Raw genomic sequence first — 19,452 nt, forward strand, 5'->3', positions numbered from 1 at the left:
TATCATGAACAAGGAAATATAATAATAATCATTTATTATTGCCTCTAGGTCATATTTCCAACAGTCTCCCACTTGCACTAGAGTTAATAATCTAGTTACATTGTGATGAATCAAACACCCATAGAGTTCTGGTGTTGATCATGTTTTGCTCGGGGAAGAGGTTTAGTCAACGGATCTGCGACATTCAGATCCGTATGTACTTTGCAAATATCTATGTCTCCATCTTGAACATTTTCACGAATGGAGTTGAAACAACGCTTGATGTGCCTGGTCTTCTTGTGAAACCTGGGCTCCTTGGCAAGGGCAATAGCTCCAGTGTTGTCACAGAAGAGAGTGATCGGCCCCGACGCATTGGGTATGACTCCTAGGTCGGTGATGAACTCCTTCATCCATATTGCTTCATGCGCTGCCTCCGAGGCTGCCATGTACTCTGCTTCACATGTAGATCCCGCCACGACGCTCTGCTTGCAACTGCACCAGCTTACTACCTCACCATTCAACATATACACGTATCCGGTTTGTGACTTAAAGTCATCCTGATCTGTGTCGAAGCTAGCGTCGACGTAACCCTTTACGACAAGCTCTTCGTCACCTCCATAAACGATAAACATATCCTTAGTCCTCTTCAGGTACTTCAGGATATTCTTGACCGCTGTCCAGTGTTCCTTGCTGGGATTACTTTGGTACTTGCCTACCAAACTTACGGCAAGGCTTACATCAGGTCTGGTACACAGCATGGCATACATAATAGACCCTATGGCTGAGGCATAGGGGATGACACTCATCTCTTCTATATCTTCTGTCGTGGTCGGGCATTGAGCCGAGCTCAATCTCACACCTTGCAATATAGGCAAGAACCCTTTCTTGGACTGATCCATATTGAACTTCTTCAATATCTTATCAAGGTATGTGCTTTGTGAAAGACCTATGAGGCGTCTCGATCTACCCCTATAGATCTTGATGCCTAATATGTAAGCAGCTTCTCCAAGGTCCTTCATTGAAAAACACTTGTTCAAGTAGGCCTTAATGATGTCTAAAATTCTATATCATTTCCCATCAAAAGTATGTCATCTACATATAATATGAGAAATGCTACAGATCTCCCACTCACTTTCTTGTAAACGCAGACTTCTCCATAAGTCTGCATAAACCCAAATGCTTTGATCATCTCATCAAAGCGAATGTTCCAACTCCGAGATGCTTGCACCAGCCCATAAATGGATCGCTGGAGCTTGCATACCTTGTTAGCATTCTCGGGATCGACAAAACCTTCCGGCTGCATCATATACAGTTCTTCCTTAAGATAGCCGTTAAGGAATGCCGTTTTGACGTCCATTTGCCATATCTCATAATCATAGTATGCGTCAATTGCTAACATGATTCAGACGGACTTCAGCTTCACTACAGGAGAGAAAGTCCCATCATAGTCAACCCCTTGAACTTGTCGATAACCCTTAGCAACAAGTCGAGCTTTATAGATGGTAACATTACCATCCGCGTCCGTCTTCTTCTTAAAGATCCATTTGTTTTCTATTGCTCACCGATCATCGGGCAAGTCTGTCAAAGTCCATACTTTGTTTTCATACATGGATCCTATCTCGTATTGCATGGCTTCAAGCCATTTGTTGGAATCTGGGCCCGCCATCGCTTCTTCATAGTTCGAAGGTTCACCGTTGTCTAACAACATGATTTCCAGGACAGGGTTGCCATACCACCCTGGTGTGGAACGTGTCCTTGTAGACCTACGAAGTTCAGAAGCAACTTGATCTGAAGTACCTTGATCATCATCATTAATTTCCTCTCTAGTCGGTGTAGGCACCACATGAACATTTTCCTGAGCTGCACTACTTTCCGGTTCAAGAGGTAGTACTTCATCGAGTTCTACTTTCCTCCCACTTACTCCTTTTGAGAGAAACTCTTTCTCCAGAAAGGATCCGTTCTTGGCAACAAAGATCTTGCCTTCAGATCTAAGGTAGAAGGTATACCCAATGGTTTCCTTAGGGTATCCTATGAAGACACATTTTTCTGACTTGGATTCGAGCTTTTTAGGTTGAAGTTTCTTGACATAAGCATCGCATCCCCAAACTTTTAGAAACGACAACTTAGGTTTCTTCCCAAACCATAATTCATACGGTGTCGTCTCAACGGATTTAGACGGTGCCCTATTTAAAGTGAATGTAGTTGTCTCTAGAGCGTATCCCCAAAATGATAGCGGTAAATCGGTAAGAGACATCATAGATCGCACCACATCCAATAGAGTGCGATTATGACGTTCGGACACACCGTTACGCTGAGGTGTTCCAGGCGGCGTGAGTTGTGAAACGATTCCACATTTCCTTAAGTGCGTACCAAATTAGTGACTTAAATATTCTCCTCCACGATCTGATCGTAAGAACTTTATTTTCTGATCACGTTGATTCTCTACCTCATTCTAAAATTCCTTAAACTTTTCAAAGGTCTCAGACTTGTGTTTCATCAAGTAGACATACCCATATCTACTTAAGTCATCAGTGAGAGTGAGAACATAACGATATCCTCCGCGAGCCTCAACGCTCATTGGACCGCACACATCAGTATGTATGATTTCCAATAAGTTGGTTGCTCGCTCCTTTGTTCCGGAGAACGGAGTCTTGGTCATTTTGCCCATGAGGTATGGTTCGCATGTGTCAAATGATTCATAATCGAGAGACTCTAAAAGTCCATCAGCATGGAGCTTCTTCATGCACTTGACACCAATGTGACCAAGGCGGCAGTGCCACAAGTATGTGGGACTATCGTTATCAACTTTACATATTTTGGTATTCACACTATGAATATGTGTAACATTACGTTCGAGATTTATTAAGAATAAACCATTGACCATCGGGGCATGACCATAAAACATATCTCTCATATAAATAGAACAACCATTATTCTCGGATTTAAATGAGTAGCCATCTCGCATCAAACGAGATCCAGATACAATGTTCATGCTCAAAGCTGGCACTAAATAACAATTATTGAGGTTTAAAACTAATCCCGTAGGTAAATGTAGAGGTAGTGTGCCGACGGCGATCACATCGACCTTGGAACCATTCCCGACGCGCATCGTCACCTCGTCCTTCGCCAGTCTCCGCTTATTCCGCAGCTCCTGTTTTGAGTTACAAATATGAGCAACGGCACCGGTATCAAATACCCAGAAGTTACTACGAGTACTGGTAAGGTACACATCAATGACATGTATATCACATATACCTTTGGTGTTGTCGGCCTTCTTGTCTGCTAAGTATTTGGGACAGTTCCGCTTCCAGTGACCCTTCCCTTTGCAATAAAAGCACTCAGTCTCAGGCTTGGGTCCATTCTTTGACTTCTTCCCGGCAACTGGCTTACCGAGCGCGGCAACTTCCTTGTCGTCCTTCTTGAAGTTCTTCTTACCCTTGCCCTTCTTGAACTTAGTGGTTTTATTGACCATCAACACTTGATGTTCCTTTTTGATTTCTACCTCTGCTGACTTCAGCATTGAAAATACTTCAGGAATAGTTTTCACCATCCCCTGCATATTGTAGTTCATCACAAAGCTCTTGTAGCTTGGTGGGAGCGACTGAAGGATTCTGTCAATGACCGCCTCGTCCGGGAGGTTAATGTCCAACTGGGACAAGCGGTTGTGCAACCCAGACAGTTTGAGTATGTGCTCACTGACAGAACTATTTTCCCCCATCTTACAACTATAGAACTTGTCGGAGACTTCATATCTCTCGATCCGGGCATGAGCTTGGAAAACCATTTTCAGCTCCTCGGTCATCTCATATGCTCCGTGTTGCTCAAAACGCTTTTGGAGCCTCGGTTCTAAGCTATAAAGCATGCCGCACTGAACGAGGGAGTAATCATCAGCACGTGACTGCCAAGCGTTCATAACGTCTTGGTTCTCTGGGATGGGTGCTTCACCTAGCGGTCCTTCTAGGACATATGCTTTCTTGGCAGCTATGAGGATGATCCTCAGGTTCCGGACCCAGTCCGTATAGTTGCTGCCATCATCTTTCAGCTTGGTTTTCTCTAGGAACGCGTTGAAGTTCATGTTGACATGAGCGTTGGCCATTTGATCTACAAGACATTTTGCAAAGATTTTTAGACTAAGTTCATGATAATTAAGTTCATCTAATCAAATTATTTAATGAACTCCCACTCAGATTAGACATCCCTCTAGTCATCTAAGTGTTACATGATCCGAGTCGACTAGGCCGTGTCTGATCATCACGTGAGACGGACTAGTCATCATTAGTGAACATCTCCATGTTGATCGTATCTTCCATACGACTCATGTTCGACCTTTCGGTCTCTTGTGTTCCGAGGCCATGTATGTGCATGCTAGGCTCGTCAAGTTAACCTAAGTGTTTTGCATGTGTAAATCTGTCTTACACCCATTGTATGTGGATGTTGGAATCTATCACACCCGATCATCACGTGGTGCTTCGAAACAACGAACTTTCGCAACGGCGCACAGTTAGGGGGAACACTTTCTTGAAATTATTATGAGGGATCATCTTATTTACTACCGTCGTTCTAAGTAAACAAGATGCAAAAACATGATAAACATCACATGCAATCAAATAGTGACATGATATGGCCAATATCATATAGCTCCTTTGATCTCCATCTTCGGGGCTCCATGATCATCTTCGTCACCGGCATGACACCATAATCTCCATCATCATGATCTCCATCATCGTGTCTCCATGAAGTTGCTCGCCAACTATTACTTCTACTACTATGGCTAACGGTTTAGCAATAAAGTAAAGTAATTACATGGCATTAAATCATTGACACGCAGGTCATACAATAATTAAGACAACTCCTATGGCTCCTGTCGGTTGTCATGCTCATCGACATGCAAGTCGTGATTCCTATTACAAGAACATGATCTCATACATCACATATATATCATTCATCACAACTTTTGGCCATATCACATCACAAGCATATGCTGCAAAAACAAGTTAGACGTCCGCTAATTGTTGTTGCATGTTTTACGTGGCTGCAATAGGGTTCTAGCAAGAACGTTTTCTTACCTACGTGAAAGCCACAACGTGATTTGCCAAATTCTATTTACCCTTCATAAGGACCCTTTTCATCGAATTCGCTCCAACTAAAGTGGGAGAGACAGACACCCGCTAGCCACTTTGTAACTAGTGCATGTCAGTCGGTGGAACCTGTCTCACGTAAGCGTACGTGTAAGGTCGGTCCGGGCCGCTTCATCCCACGATACCGCTGAAGCAAAATAAGACTAGTAGTGGCAAGAATGTTGACAACATCTACGCCCACAACAAATTTGTGTTCTACTCGTGCAAAGAGAACTACGCATAGACCTAGCTCATGATGCCACTGTTGGAGAACGTTGCAGAAAATAATTTTTTTTCTACGTTTCACCAAGATCAATCTATGAGTTCATCTAGCAACGAGAGAGAGGAGTGCATCTACATACCCTTGTAGATCGCGAGCGGAAGCGTTCAAGAGAACGGGGTTGAGGGAGTCGTACTCATCGTGATCCAAATCACCGATGATCCTAGTGCTGAACGGACATCACCTCCGCGTTCAACACACGTATGGTTGGGTAAGACATCTCCTCCTTCTTGATCCAGCAAGGGGGAAGGAGTGGTTGATGGAGATCCAGCAACACGATGACGTGGTGGTGGATGCAACAGTGATCTCGGCAGGGCTTCGCCAAGCTTCTGCGAGAGGGAGAGGTGTAGCAGAGGGAGAGGGAGGCGCCAAGAGCATGGGTGCGGCTGCCCTTCCTCCCTCCTCTTTATATAGGGCCCCTAGGGGGGGGGGCCTAGGAGATGCAATCTCCAAGGGAGGGGGGCAGGGGGGAAACTTGCCCCCCAAGCCAGGTGGAGGCGCCCCCACCCCTAGGGTTCCAACCCTAGGCGCAGGGGGGGGCAAGGGGGGGGGGGCGCACCAGCCCGCCAGGGGCTGGTTCCCCTCCCACTCCAGCCCATGGGGCCCTCTGGGATAGGTGGCCCCACCCGGTGGACCCCCGGGACCCTTCCGGTGGTCCCGGTACAATACCGGTAACCCCCGAAACTTTCTCGATGGCCGAAACTTGACTTTCTATATATAATTCTTTACCTTCGGACCATTCCGAAACTCCTCATGACGTCCGGGATCTCATACGGGACTCCGAACAACTTTCGGGTTACTACAGACTAATATCTCTACAACCCTAGCGTCACCGAACCTTAAGTGTGTAGACCCTACGGGTTCGGGAGACACGCAGACATGACCGAGACAACTCTCCGGTCAATAACCAACAACGGGATCTGGATACCCATGTTGGCTCCCACATGCTCCTCGATGATCTCATCGGATGAACCACGATGTCGAGGATTCAAGCAACCCCGTATACAATTCCTTTTGTCAATCGGTACGTTACTTGCCCGAGATTCGATCATCGGTATCCCAATACCTCGTTCAATCTCATTACCGGCAAGTCACTTTACTCGTACCGTAATGCATGATCCCATGACCAAACACTTGGTCACATTGAGCTCATTATGATGATGCATTACCGAGTGGGCCCAAAGATACCTCTCCGTCATACGGAGTGACAAATCACAGTCTCGATCCGTGTCAACCCAACAGACACTTTCGGGGATACCTGTAGTGTACCTTTATAGTCACCCAGTTACGTTGTGACGTTTGGTACACCCAAAGCACTCCTACGATATCCGGGAGTTACACGATCTCATGGTCTAAGGAAAAGATACTTGACATTGGAAAAGCTCTAGCAAACGAACTACACGATCTTGTGCTATACTTAGGATTGGGTCTTGTCCATCACATCATTCTCCTAATGATTTGATCCCGTTATCAATGACATCCAATGTCCATAGTCAGGAAACCATGACTATCAGTTGATCAACGAGCTAGTCAACTAGAGGCTTACTAGGGACATGTTGTGGTCTATATATTCACACATGTATTACGATTTCCGGATAACACAATTATAGCATGAATAACAAATAATTATCATGAACAAGGAAATATAATAATAATCATTTATTATTGCCTCTAGGGCATATTTCCAACAACTAGATGGATCTTTCTTGCAATGGGACAAGTGCTTAGCTTTGGGTTCAATCTTGCGGTATCCTTTCCCAGTGACAGCAGGGGCAGCAAGGCATGTATTGTATTATTGCCATCAAGGATAAAAAGACGGGGTTTATATATATTGCTTGAGTTTATCCCTCTACATCATGTCATCTTGCCTAATGCGTTACTCTGTTCTTATGAACTTAATATTCTAGATGCATGCTGGATAGCGATCGATGTGTGGAGCAATAGTAGTAGATGCAGAATCGTTTCGATTTACTTGTCACGGACGTGATGCCTATATACATGATCATGCCTATATATTCTCATAACTATGCATTTTTTATCAATTGCTCAACAGTAATTTGTTCACCCACCGTAATACTTATGCTATCTTGAGAGAAGCCACTAGTGAAACCTATGGCCCCCCGGTCTATTTTCCATCATATAAGTTTCCGATCTATTTTATTTTGCAACTTTTTTTCCAATCTATATTATAAAAATACCAAAAATATTTATCTTATTATTATCTCTATCAGATCTCATTTTTGCAAGTGGCCGTGAAGAGATTGACAACCCCTTTATCGTGTTGGTTGCGAGGTTCTTATTTGTTTGTGTAGGTACGAGGGATTTGCGTGTAGCCTCTTACTGGATTGATACCTTGGTTCTCAAAACTGAGGGAAATACTTACGCTGTTTTGCTGCATCACCCTTTCCTCTTCAAGGGAAAACCAACGCAGTGCTCAAGAGGTAGCAGGCGGCGGCGACAAGTGTGGCATGGCGGTTGTTGAAGTTTTAATCTGCAAAAATTACGGGAAGGACTATCTTTCCGTATACTTGTGGGATTGTGGAGGCGCTTTTACGGGATCCCATATTTTTTGGAGGGGGGAGGGGTACATGATCTGTTGGAGAGATGTCTTTGCTTCAACTTCCCGTAAACGATAGTTATTTGTGGTTTTATGAAAGGGAAAGTTTTGTTTTTGCCACTCTAGATTTTGCCAATTTCCTTATGCTACTGTAAATTTTGTTATTTCACATTTGCCACTCTTTGTTTTTGACAATTATCGCAATTGCCTTCTGTGGCAAAAGAAAAATAATTTTATTTTATTTTTGCCACTCTTAGCTTTTGACAATTATCAAAATTGCCAGTCTGAAAATGTTGCTTTTGCCACAGGAATGACAATTGTGATAATTGTCAAAAACTAAGAGTGGCAAAAGTGAAATGACAAAATATAGAGTGGCATAAGAAAAATTGACAAAAAACAAAATTTCCCCTATTATGAAAATTGTTGGACATCTTCTTGAGAGGGATTTTGTGAAGTGATGGCAACAAGCTGACCTCCATTGTTGCCGCGAGAAAAGCAACCACCTTGAGTCGTTGTTGCCCGCGACCTGGAGGATCTATCAAACGGTGGAGCGCAGACATCTTCGACAACGAATATCTTTGCTCATAATCCTTCTCGACATGACAACCACCCGCGCCGATGCTAGGGAGTTTTGTGGCTGTGTGAAAAGCATGAGTTGTTGTTTTGCACTTCTTGTTTCCTCCCCTATCCCTAGACCGCTAGGACAAACTTTCCCCTCCAGGATTCACCAGCGAGCTCATGGATTCACCTCGATCTCCTCTCCGCCTGCCGTTCAGGTGGCGAGTGATGGGGAAGGGAATCCTAGTCTTTCGTTTCTGTTAGTAGTTTATGTTAGGTTTTTATTCCTCACAGGTGCGGCGCTCGGGTGGATGACGATGCTTCTTCTTCGACATTGTATTCTGAGCTTCAACCCCCCTTGAGTTCGTCCATTTGGACGTAGTCGATGGAGTTGCCGTCTCCTTGGGGCGGTAAGGTAAGAGTTTCTCGTCCTGTGGCGAGATTTGGTGTCAGATGTTTTAGATTTATGCAAGGGTTCGGCGGCAACTACTGCGACTCCAGGACGCTAGTCCTTAGGGGCACATGCACGAAGAATCCCCGGCTGTCATCGACAAGGTCAAGTCGCCTCCGCTAAAGGAGCAGCGACAACGACACATCAACGGCTCGTTCTGACGGCTGTAGTGGTCCTTCAATGGTCTCGAGATCTCCATGTATTTTTTATTACGTTTGAGGTACTTTGTACTTTGAGTGCACTTTATAACAAATTTGATTTTTTTTCACAAAGAAAATGATAGAGGAGAGGAAACGTTACCTTCAAATCACATGTACCTAGCTTAGTTATTTTTTTTTGCGAGGAAAAAAAGAGTCTATTCCATATTAACACAGCTACAATCCTGAGGCGAGAGATCCTCAATACATGGTGGTCCTCGATGCAGCCACACAGTCGTGGTACACTCATAGCCTAGCCTAACTTAATGATAAGCTGTTTTTCTTTTCTTTTTGCGGGAAAATGATAAGCTGATTTTGATGTCAAAAAAATAATGATAAGCTGATTTCACGAATCAATAGCATAGCCAATGCTTAATGACACGATGATTCCCCGAATTAATATCTAGATTACATTTTTTTTCCGTGCACTGGTCTTCATCCTCCATAAAATCCCACACGCAGTCGCTTTCTCACGTCCCGTTCAATCCAACAATCTCCCGAAAAGCCCACTGCACTGTACCTTAGCTTTCTTGTTTCAGTTCCTGCCATATATGCTTGGAAAGCCATGGCCCTACTGCCCAACTTTGAAACCTTTACACACGCAAATTTGTAGTTCCAATTACAGGTAAGATTCCAAAGCTGCAGACAAATTCGCAGTACATAATACTCCGCTATTTAGTACTTCCTATGTAAAGAAATATAAGAGCGTTTAGAACACTAAACGCTCTTATATTTCTTTACGGAGGGAGTATATTTTGTCTGTGCTAAAACACATATTTTGTGCCACTCCATTACGTGTGTGCAACGGCAAATCTTCAAGGGAAGAAAAGAGAAAATGAGTGACGCCACGGCATCCCCCTATTTTCTCTCGCCGCGGGCGCAGTCAAACCCCCCGCCGCTGAACCGCAAGCCGCACCCGGAAACGGACCCAGAAGCGCCAACGCCCCACCGGTCATGCACACGCGCGTCCAAACGGCTCCCGCCGCTTCGTACGCGCGAAGGCCCCCATCCATCGCTACGCGTCCCCCGCCATACCGTTGCTTGCGTTACCCGGCGACACACGCACACCCAGTTACTGCTCCTCTACTCCCTCCCTGTCCGCCTGCCCCTGCCTCCCTCCCTCCGCGTGTAGGCTCTCTCCGCTGGCAGAGTAGACGGTAGAGTAGAGCGAGCGCCCTTCAATTCTCCCCTTCTCCCCAACCCAGCGCCCCAGCCGGGCAATGCCGTACAAACCCTAGCCCCCCGCCCCGCTGATCCCCGCGCGCGGCCATGGGAAACTGCTGCCGCTCGCCGGCCGCCGCCGCGCGGGAGGACGTCAAGTCCTCGCACTTCCCCGCCTCCGCCGCCGCCGCCGCCAAGAAGAATAAGCCGCACCAGCCCCGGAGCGGCGCCGCGGGGACTGGCGGGCAGAAGCGGCTGGCCGTGCTGGGCGAGGAGGGTTGCGACTTCATCGGCGGGATCGACGACAAGTACCTGCTGGACAGGGAGCTGGGGCGCGGCGAGTTCGGGGTCACGTACCTCTGCGTCGACCGGGACACCAAGGAGCAGCTCGCCTGCAAGTCCATCTCCAAGCGCAAGCTGCGCACCCCCGTCGACGTGGAGGACGTGCGCCGGGAGGTGGCCATCATGCGCCACCTGCCGCGGAGCCACAGCATCGTGGCGCTGCGGGAGGCGTGCGAGGACGAGGGCGCCGTGCACCTCGTCATGGAGCTCTGCGAGGGCGGCGAGCTCTTCGACCGCATCGTCGCCAGGGGACACTACACGGAGCGCGCCGCCGCCAACGTCACCCGCACCATCGTCGAGGTCGTGCAACTCTGCCACCGCCACGGCGTCATCCACCGGGACCTCAAGCCCGAGAACTTCCTCTTCGCAAACAAGAAGGAGAACTCGCCGCTCAAGGCCATCGATTTCGGCCTCTCCATTTTCTTCAAGCCCGGTAAGCCAAGCCCCCCTGGACTGGAATCTTAGATCCGTTTCCCAATTTGGGAGAATCTGCATTTCTGGATGAATAAAAAAACAAAACATGGCGGGATTTATGGGTTTAATGGACTCTCTTAGTCTTAGGTGGAGTGCTGGCAATGGACATCCCAGTAGATGAATGCCGTTGCTTGGTTGGTGTCTCTTTCATTCAGAACTTAGGATTATCGGAAGGAATTTGGGTAGGCCAGCGAATGCGACTGTAGCTAGTATTTTGAAGGCAAGATTCTGGAGTATCCAACCAAGTGGATAATGTATATGCATCACCTTTACTCCGCTATTTGGATTGATATGGCATTAGTTCAATGTCAACCCTCTATGCTGTTGATTTAGCCTCGATTATTTGGTTTGCTGAACATCGTGTTGTGGGATCTGTGTTTGGTGCTTTAGGTCCAAGATCTAGGACGTCTCTAGTGTCAGCCTACTACTTCTAGGAATCGGAAGAAGCAAGTGGTGGAACGTCAGTTGTTGCTAAATTTAGTCATTTTGCACCGAATACATTCAGTTCTTCAGTGTGAGATGAGTACTTTAGGATAAATTATATAACACTGAAATTATTACGATTTAGGAGGGGATGCTGGATGTATCTACCATACTGACAGGGTCTGGGTCTTAGAGCATGGCTTAATGGACGAGAGGGGATTTAGGACAAGGGGATGGATCGTGTGTCTTCCATTTTACTTAATTTTGGAGTTACAGTTCCGTCCTTTATGTAGAGAATGCGTGGCAACCAAATCCTATGAGATAATGCAAGGAACCAACTCATACCAAATCTTATAAATAAGAAAAGTAATCATAGTCTAGGAAGTACTATTCACGTGAGCAGTTCGTCCTGACAGTGACAATTAAAAACCAGTAGTGATCATAGCTTATCAAGTATGCTTACTGGTTGGGACTTGGGGTGTAGATAAGTAAGATAAAACCATAAAATAAAGTGCGAACAATAGGAAAATGGTCTCCGGCCCGATGCGCTCCCACACCGTCTCATCATACGTCGTGCTGCCATGTGCTACGGGCGTTGATGTGCTTTGCTGACGTCGAATGGACCACTGGGTGGTTTGCGCGCTCTGTTCGTCGTGCCATAGTCTGCTCCTAAAATGCAACCTTGTAGCGTTGCTAGCAATGTTGTTGATTTACAGCGATTGCACACTGCCTTTTTGTACAGAAAGTGATCTATTTTCATCTGAATCTTTCGTTATGTGTTACTTTTTGCAGGTGAAAAGTTTTCAGAAATTGTTGGAAGCCCTTATTACATGGCTCCCGAAGTATTGAAGAGAAACTATGGACCGGAAATAGACATATGGAGTGCCGGGGTTATCTTATATATTTTACTATGTGGAGTTCCTCCGTTTTGGGCCGGTACTACCTTAACTCAAACCTTCTCCGTCATTGGCTTTATGCCTTTATGTTTACTCTTCATGAAAGCTTACATGAAAATATTGCAGAGACCGAACAAGGGGTAGCACAAGCTATTCTTCGTGGAAATATCGATTTTAAGCGGGAACCCTGGCCTAATGTATCGGAAAATGCTAAAGATTTAGTTCGACGTATGTTGGAACCAGATCCAAAGCTCAGGTTAACTGCAAAGCAGGTTCTTGGTATGTACATGGCACACTGTTATGCTTCTTGCCTACTTCCCTCCAGACACTATTCAGTTCAGTGGTCAGTAATTGCCACTGTAAAACTCCACATTTTTCATTTCTGTTCCTTTCAGAAATATAGCATCATGTCAGAATCTACCCATAGAAATTTATGTCAGTGCCACTAGTCTCGTCTGGAATTATGGCCATGCAGTTACTTTCTGTTTAATTAGGAAAATATCACAGTTCTGTTTGTTCCTTTTATGGTTTTGCCACTGCTGTTGCATTTTAGCATTTACCGTCCGTTTTAGCCGTTAATGCAATGTGGAATGACCGAAATAGCACAGCCCATGTGCATTAATTAGCTTCCCGATTTGATGATCATGGTGGCTCTGAAGTAACTGTGAAGTTTCAAGTTTTTTCATGTACTTCATCTATAACTCTGGACTAATTGAATTTCAAGTTGTCATGTACTACATGTGTAAATCTGATGTGAAGTACTTGAATTTCGAGTTACTTCATAAATACGGGCTTGTTTGCCATACAGACTTGGTAAACAACCCTGAAGTCTGTGTGTTAATTTTATCTGTCCATCTGAAGCACACATTTGTGCCTATGTCTTCTAGGCATAGCCGGTCCCAAGCCCGGGTAAAGGAGGAGGGTTGTGATAGGCTTGGCGAGCCAACGTAGAAACTAGCCAGTCCCATGGGTATGAAACCCATTTGAGCGAGAGTAGTACTAGGATGGGTGACCTCCTGGGAAGTCCTCGTGAAAGGGTTTCATATCTAAGGGTTGTGATAGGCTTGGCGAGCCAACGTAAAAACTAGCCAGTTCTTTGGGTATGAAACCTATTTGGGCGAGAGTAGTACTAGGATGGATGACCTCCTGGGAAGTCCTCGTGAAAGGGTTTCATATCTAGCCTACCCCAACTTGTGTGGGACAAAAGGCTTAGTAAGTAAGTAAGTAAGTATCTGAAGCACACATTACAATATTTTTTTGTATCAGATAGTTTTCTCCGTCGCAGAATCTATAAGCATAAACTTGAACCGAAGGGTACCTTAAATTCTCCATCTGACAAACTTGTGCTTAATCAGCTCTGTTGTTTCAGAATTCAGAGTTTTGAGATCAGACACTTTACCACCTAAGCGTACATGTTAAACAAAACATAAACCAATTTCAGTCATCCGGATGCGCATTATTACAGCTTGGGCAAGTTCATATTCTTTTCGAGTGTGGAAAGGCTTCTTAAGCATCTTGTCTTTTTTGCAAATATTTCTGAATTCTTATTCATCTGTTTTCCCCTGGTTTGTTATATGTCTGTGTAAGTAATTTCGTGACATCAACTTTTATTTCACAGAGCACCATTGGCTTCAAAATGCTAAGAAAGCTCCAAATGTTCCTCTTGGAGATATTGTCAAGTCAAGGCTTAAGCAATTTTCGAGAATGAATAGATTCAAAAGAAGAGCTCTAAGAGTATGCACCTAGCTCATTTAACCTTTCCATCCTGGTCTGCTTCAACTATTTTGCAAGTCGTTGCCATGGTAATTTACTTGTCGTGTGACATATATGGTGTATAATTTTTTACCAGGTCATCGCTGATCATTTGTCTGCTGAGGAAGTCGAGGACATAAAGGAGATGTTCAAGGCAATGGATACTGATAATGATGGCATTGTCTCTTGTGAAGAATTGAAGAGTGGGATAGCAAAATTTGGCTCTCACCTTGCGGAATCAGAAGTGCAGATGCTTATTGAAGCTGTAAGTATTGCAAAGAGTTTAACCTTTATTCTCTGTTCTTTATTTAAAACATGAGGCAAGACATGTATCTATTTTTCGAGAACATCAATTGGTGGCTAACAAACCACATATTTGATGGAGCCCAAACTATCAGCACGGCAAAACTACGCTTTTATGGAGTTCTCTTGAGATATAGGTGTCGCCGGGTTTTCGCCCCATAGCAGGTGTCTCGTAGGCGAGTTCCTGTGGTGGGTTTCCCGGTGATGCGTTGAACTCGCTTTCCCCTTTCCCGCTTCCTTCTAGTTTCTGCTCTGGGACTATGTATTTCCGTTATTCAGTTAATGGAAAGGGGTTATGCCCAGTTCAAAAAACAAAAATGATAGGTATGCCAAAAAATGCGGTCACCTGGCCCACTGGACATTCAATTCTGTGCCAAAATTCATCTCAAATATGGTGAACGGTTCATCTGCAACGAAATGTGTGTCTACTAAACTTTTAAGTGTTCGAAATAAACAGCCATGTGGTTTTGTGATAGTTTTGGTTAAACTATGTGTAGCTCCAAAAGATTTGATATCAAAGAACCACGTAGCAAAGGCAATATCATCTATAAGCCCCAGATGTCCTTGCCCTCTTATAAGTCTTTGCTAAACCATTTGTTAAAATGAAAGCCAGATGATTTGGTTAAACCATTTGTTAGCTGTGGGATCATTTAACATTCCACGGATCATCACGGAATCTCACTGGAATGTTAAATGATCCCACAGCTAACAAATGTTCAAATCACTACGATGACTGTTTTAGTTTTGCATCCATTGGTAGGCCATTTATATATTGGTCCCTCTTATATTCCATAGTAGGGTAAATAAATGTGGTCGTATTAATTCAATTAGATCAGCAGTTTAAAAAAACAAGTTAAAATTAAGATAGGAGGGCTCAAACCTGTGACCTCAACAGCTGTTTCTTAGTGCTTTTCAATGATGGTACACAACCTTTCTCATCAAATGTGCTGTTTGGGCTGTCCATTTCCTTCTGCCAGTTGCTTTTTAGATGCTATTCCATTGTTTAACATGTCAAACTTTGTATCTGGTGGTGATTTGGTGCAACTATTTGACTTAGCCCCTTAGTTGCTCATGTATTTTACATTCAGTGTACAGCTTGATGTGTTTGACATTTCTTGCCAGACTAGAAATGAAAATTCCCAATGGATATTTATTCTAGCTCGCCACTTGGCCTAGGTTCATGTGACTCATTCCCTTCTAGCTGACAAAAGATAGAGAAGCTAGTATTGAGTACTCATTCCATTTAGCAACCATAATGGTTTTGGTTTGCATCATTTGCATCAGACGTAAAGTAACTATTTTAGTTTGTATCATCTGCATACTTACGTGTAGCGGCCTTGTCCAGTTATTGACAGTGTGTCGACTCACTTTCTCATCCTGCTTGAAATAACTTATTGCCTCTCTGTTTGATGTTTGCCTGGTAATTTTACCTTGCATCATTATATACTCTCCTAGCAGTCTATCATTAGACAATTTTTTTTTACCATGAGACATGTGATTTGTTGAGGTCTCTTGGGTGGATTGAGATTGTCAATTTATTTGTCCATTGTATCATGTGAGGGGTTATGTTTGTTTGAGTTGATGGTTGCAATTAGCAGCAGTATAACTATTTGGCACTGGGAGGGCAGTAGATAAAGCTGGTATAAAATCTCGGATTTACTCGCATTAGTTCGTATGGTATACTCGGCACGTTTTATTGACCACCTATGGTTGGCAAACAGGTGGATACAAACGGTAAAGGAGTACTAGATTATGCCGAATTTCTAGCTGTCTCTCTTCATCTGCAAAGGATGGCAAATGACGAGCACCTTCGGCGGGCCTTCTTATTGTTCGACAAGGATGGCAATGGTTACATCGAGCCGGACGAGCTTCGAGAGGCTCTGAAGGATGACGGAGCAGCTGATAGCATGGAAGTTGTGAAAGACATACTGCAAGAAGTTGACACCGATAAGGTGGTGATTCTTTTGTACCATCTCTTAAAGCCATTGCCTTGTTTCTGATTGACTAAAAAGATCATCTCTTTTTCTTGGCATCTGTAGGATGGCAAAATTAGCTACGACGAATTCGTGGCGATGATGAAGACGGGCACAGACTGGAGAAAGGCATCACGGCACTACTCGAGAGGCAGATTCAACAGCCTTAGCATGAAGCTTGTGAAGGACGGGTCCGTCAAATTGGGCGTGGAGTAAAAATCTGGTGTTTATCTGTGCATGTAGTTAGGCATTTGGGCCCCACTAAGCAGCAGCTCCTTTAGTTTTTGTCATGGTCGTTTTGCGTGGAAATTTAGATAGGTGGACCCCCCCCCCCCCCCCCTGATTGGCTTACATGTGTAATTAGTTCTCCTGGATCAGTGGCAGTCGCACGCACGCGCCGACCCAGCGATGTACCAAGAGCAGTGCGCCTGCTTTCTGAACCACTGATGTTAAGTGTTGTACAATGTTTTCCGTACACAAATACAGTTTCTAGATTCAGCGTAAATGTGTCTGAAATAAGATGTTGTGCTGGCTGAGTATCTCGTCGGTGCTGATAGGGATATGGTAGGCATGCGTTCATAGGGTTAAGTGTATGTGTGTGTATGTGAGCATCCGTGATTTGTATTGTGTTAAAAAGAAGGTGCTACCGTGTTCTTGGAAAAAAGAGAAGCTAAGGTGCTACCGAAAGAGACGAGACAACGTGCACCTAGTACACAAGGTACAAATAATAGCAGATGCCGTTCCATTTTCACCCAAGTTGTTCTGACCCGATCGATGCTTTCGTAACCCATAAGCAGGGGACCGATGCCATGCCGCAGGAGTTAAAAACCGCGTGCGAAGTAGGGTCTCTCAATGCTGCTGGATCATCATTCATCAGAACCCAGAAGTTGAGCATCAGCAGCGGAGCATCATAATAGATAGGGTGGGGGTACTTGCAGCAGGATGAAGAGTGATGCAGTTGAATTCGGGGGACAAGATCAAGCCGGGAGGCTCACGGCTCTATTATGTTAAGAGCATCTTCAACAGCCGCACAAAAAATTCACGCCCAATAAACGTTATAGTGCGCCATCATAGCACTTTTAAAGCGCCGGGACCAACTTTGCTTTAGCAGGTGCCCAAAAACGCGCACCCAAAAAACAGACAGTGCAAATTGTGAAGCGCGCGTAATCCGGCGCCCTAAATATGCTGCGCCATTGCGTTTTTCAGCGCGCACCCAAAAACTTTTAGCGCTACAGCTTCTGCTGGAGCTGACCGGCGTCCTAAAAAACAAACTTTTAGCGCGCGGAGCTCTTTTTAGGCGCCTGTTGGAGATGATCTAAGCGTTTTTAGTAAGCGCATGCATCCGGAGGTCAAAAACACAACAGCAACAGCAAACAAAATGCATATATCCCAACCGGCTCTGTGACTGTCGCCCCTCTGTCTCTCTCTCTCTCCCCCCGCCGCCGCCGGAATAATAAATCAGTGCACGCCTTGGCGGCGGCGGCGGCCCCGCTTTCCGCCTCGGCATCATATAAAATCCATCGTCTTTTGGTTTGGCGATGGCAACCCCCGGATCGACGGGACCTGTCGCGTGGTGCCGCCGTGGGCAGCTACGTGGAGCGTCTGCGCGGCACACACACTTGACACTTGGTCGTCGAAAAAGCGGCTGGAGATAGACAGATAGACCACATAGATAGATATCCGAGCCGAGCTAGGTGGCCAGATCCACGGACCCTGGCCGCCCTAGAAATAGAGTAGTGTCGGAGTAGAGTGAGCCACGTAAACGATCAGGTCGGGGTCACTGTCGCTCCGGGTTTGTTCCACCAGCTGCATTGTGCCTCAAGAGCGGCGATCTGCTGGCTGGATCGATGCGATTGCGATCTCGCGTGCGCGCGTGGCCGATAGCGAGGTGAAAGATACGGAGTACAGTAGCAGCAGAGAATTCGGGACGATGGCGCGCCGCTAAATCGCCGGCGGGGCAAAGCGCCGCGTCGCGTCGGCAGCGCGTCTCCTTCTGTTCGCACCAACGGACGGACGGCTGGTGGTGCCCCGCGCGCGTTTGCGGCGCTGCCGCTGCGCGCACGGTGCCTCTGTCCGGGCGTATGTGCCGCATCCACGTGCGTGAAATGTGACGCGAAGGAAGATCGTGCGGTGCCCACCTGCTCCCGCTCGCTCGCTCGCGGCTGCGGGAGAGCGACGCGGCTGCCCATTGCGGCTGTGCGGCGGGGATACAGTGGCACGTACAGCGCTGCGGCGATGATGATGCCCCCCTGCCGACAGTTGGAGAGCGCGGGTCTCGTCGTGTTATGGCTGCCTGCGTGGCGGCATGTCAGGGCCGCCGGCATAATTAATCTCCCTAAATACATATTAGTGCGCGTGCGCTCGCAGCGCTCCTCGAGCGGCCGGCGTCACACCATGCGATGGCGTGGGATCGTGCGGTCGCGCGTGGCCAGGTATTTTTTTGTCCATTTTCGGGCGCGCTGCATCTCCCGCACACCTGGTCCGGTTGTGCCGAGGCGGCGGCGCGCACCCCCGGGCCCGCCATGTCATTGACTGCGTAGAGTACGTTTGTTAGTGAGCGTAGACAAAGTAGTGGGCGGTGGACAGTTTCGAATTTCGTGCCACTTCCTCCGTCCCCCATCCACCACCCGTCACCGCTCCATTTCCCTCTCCCCTCCCCTTCCCTCCTGATTTGCTGATCATTGCCGGGTTCGCCACTGGATCTCGCCGTCGACGCCGTTGAAAGGTGCGCAGGAGGCGCAGGCGCAGCAGGGGGAGGCACCGCTGCTCGTCGTCGGCTGAGGTACGCTCGCTGCTCAACTGCTCGCTCCTTCTCCCCGCATGCCGTACCGATCTCGCCGCGTGCCGTACAGATGGAGGCCGCGGCCGTAATGCTCTTGCCGCACCCCGTAGTGCTCCCGTCGCGCTCGTTGTAGGCGAGGCCACGCCCATAGCGCTCTCGCCGCGCCCATAGCGGGGGAAGTGGTGCTCGTACTGCTCCCGCCGCACT

General features: G+C 46.4%; 1 protein-coding gene across 1 annotated transcript; it reads left to right on the forward strand.

The window, feature by feature from the left end:
• The first annotated feature begins 10,237 nt into the window (after window positions 1–10,237).
• On the forward strand, window positions 10,238–17,053 carry LOC123071298 (calcium-dependent protein kinase 3). The gene is made up of 7 exons (XM_044494826.1): window positions 10,238–11,075; window positions 12,332–12,475; window positions 12,562–12,714; window positions 14,054–14,169; window positions 14,285–14,452; window positions 16,212–16,442; window positions 16,530–17,053. Exons 1-7 carry the CDS (start codon window positions 10,409–10,411, stop codon window positions 16,677–16,679), a joined length of 1,629 nt encoding a protein of 542 aa, XP_044350761.1. The 5' UTR covers window positions 10,238–10,408; the 3' UTR covers window positions 16,680–17,053.
• Window positions 17,054–19,452: the final 2,399 nt, after the last annotated feature.

Source organism: Triticum aestivum, chromosome 3B, assembly GCF_018294505.1.
Source record: "Triticum aestivum cultivar Chinese Spring chromosome 3B, IWGSC CS RefSeq v2.1, whole genome shotgun sequence".
In the NCBI taxonomy this organism is placed as follows: domain Eukaryota; kingdom Viridiplantae; phylum Streptophyta; class Magnoliopsida; order Poales; family Poaceae; genus Triticum; species Triticum aestivum.

Excerpts from the sequence above, each read along its gene's own strand:
- LOC123071298 (XM_044494826.1), top strand. The coding sequence starts at position 10,409 with ATGGGAAACTGCTGCCGCTCGCCGGCCGCCGCCGCGCGGGAGGACGTC. Across the intron at positions 11,076-12,331 it reads CTCCATTTTCTTCAAGCCCG|GTGAAAAGTTTTCAGAAATT; the intron begins GTAAGCCAAGCC and ends TACTTTTTGCAG. Across the intron at positions 14,170-14,284 it reads TCAAAAGAAGAGCTCTAAGA|GTCATCGCTGATCATTTGTC; the intron begins GTATGCACCTAG and ends ATTTTTTACCAG.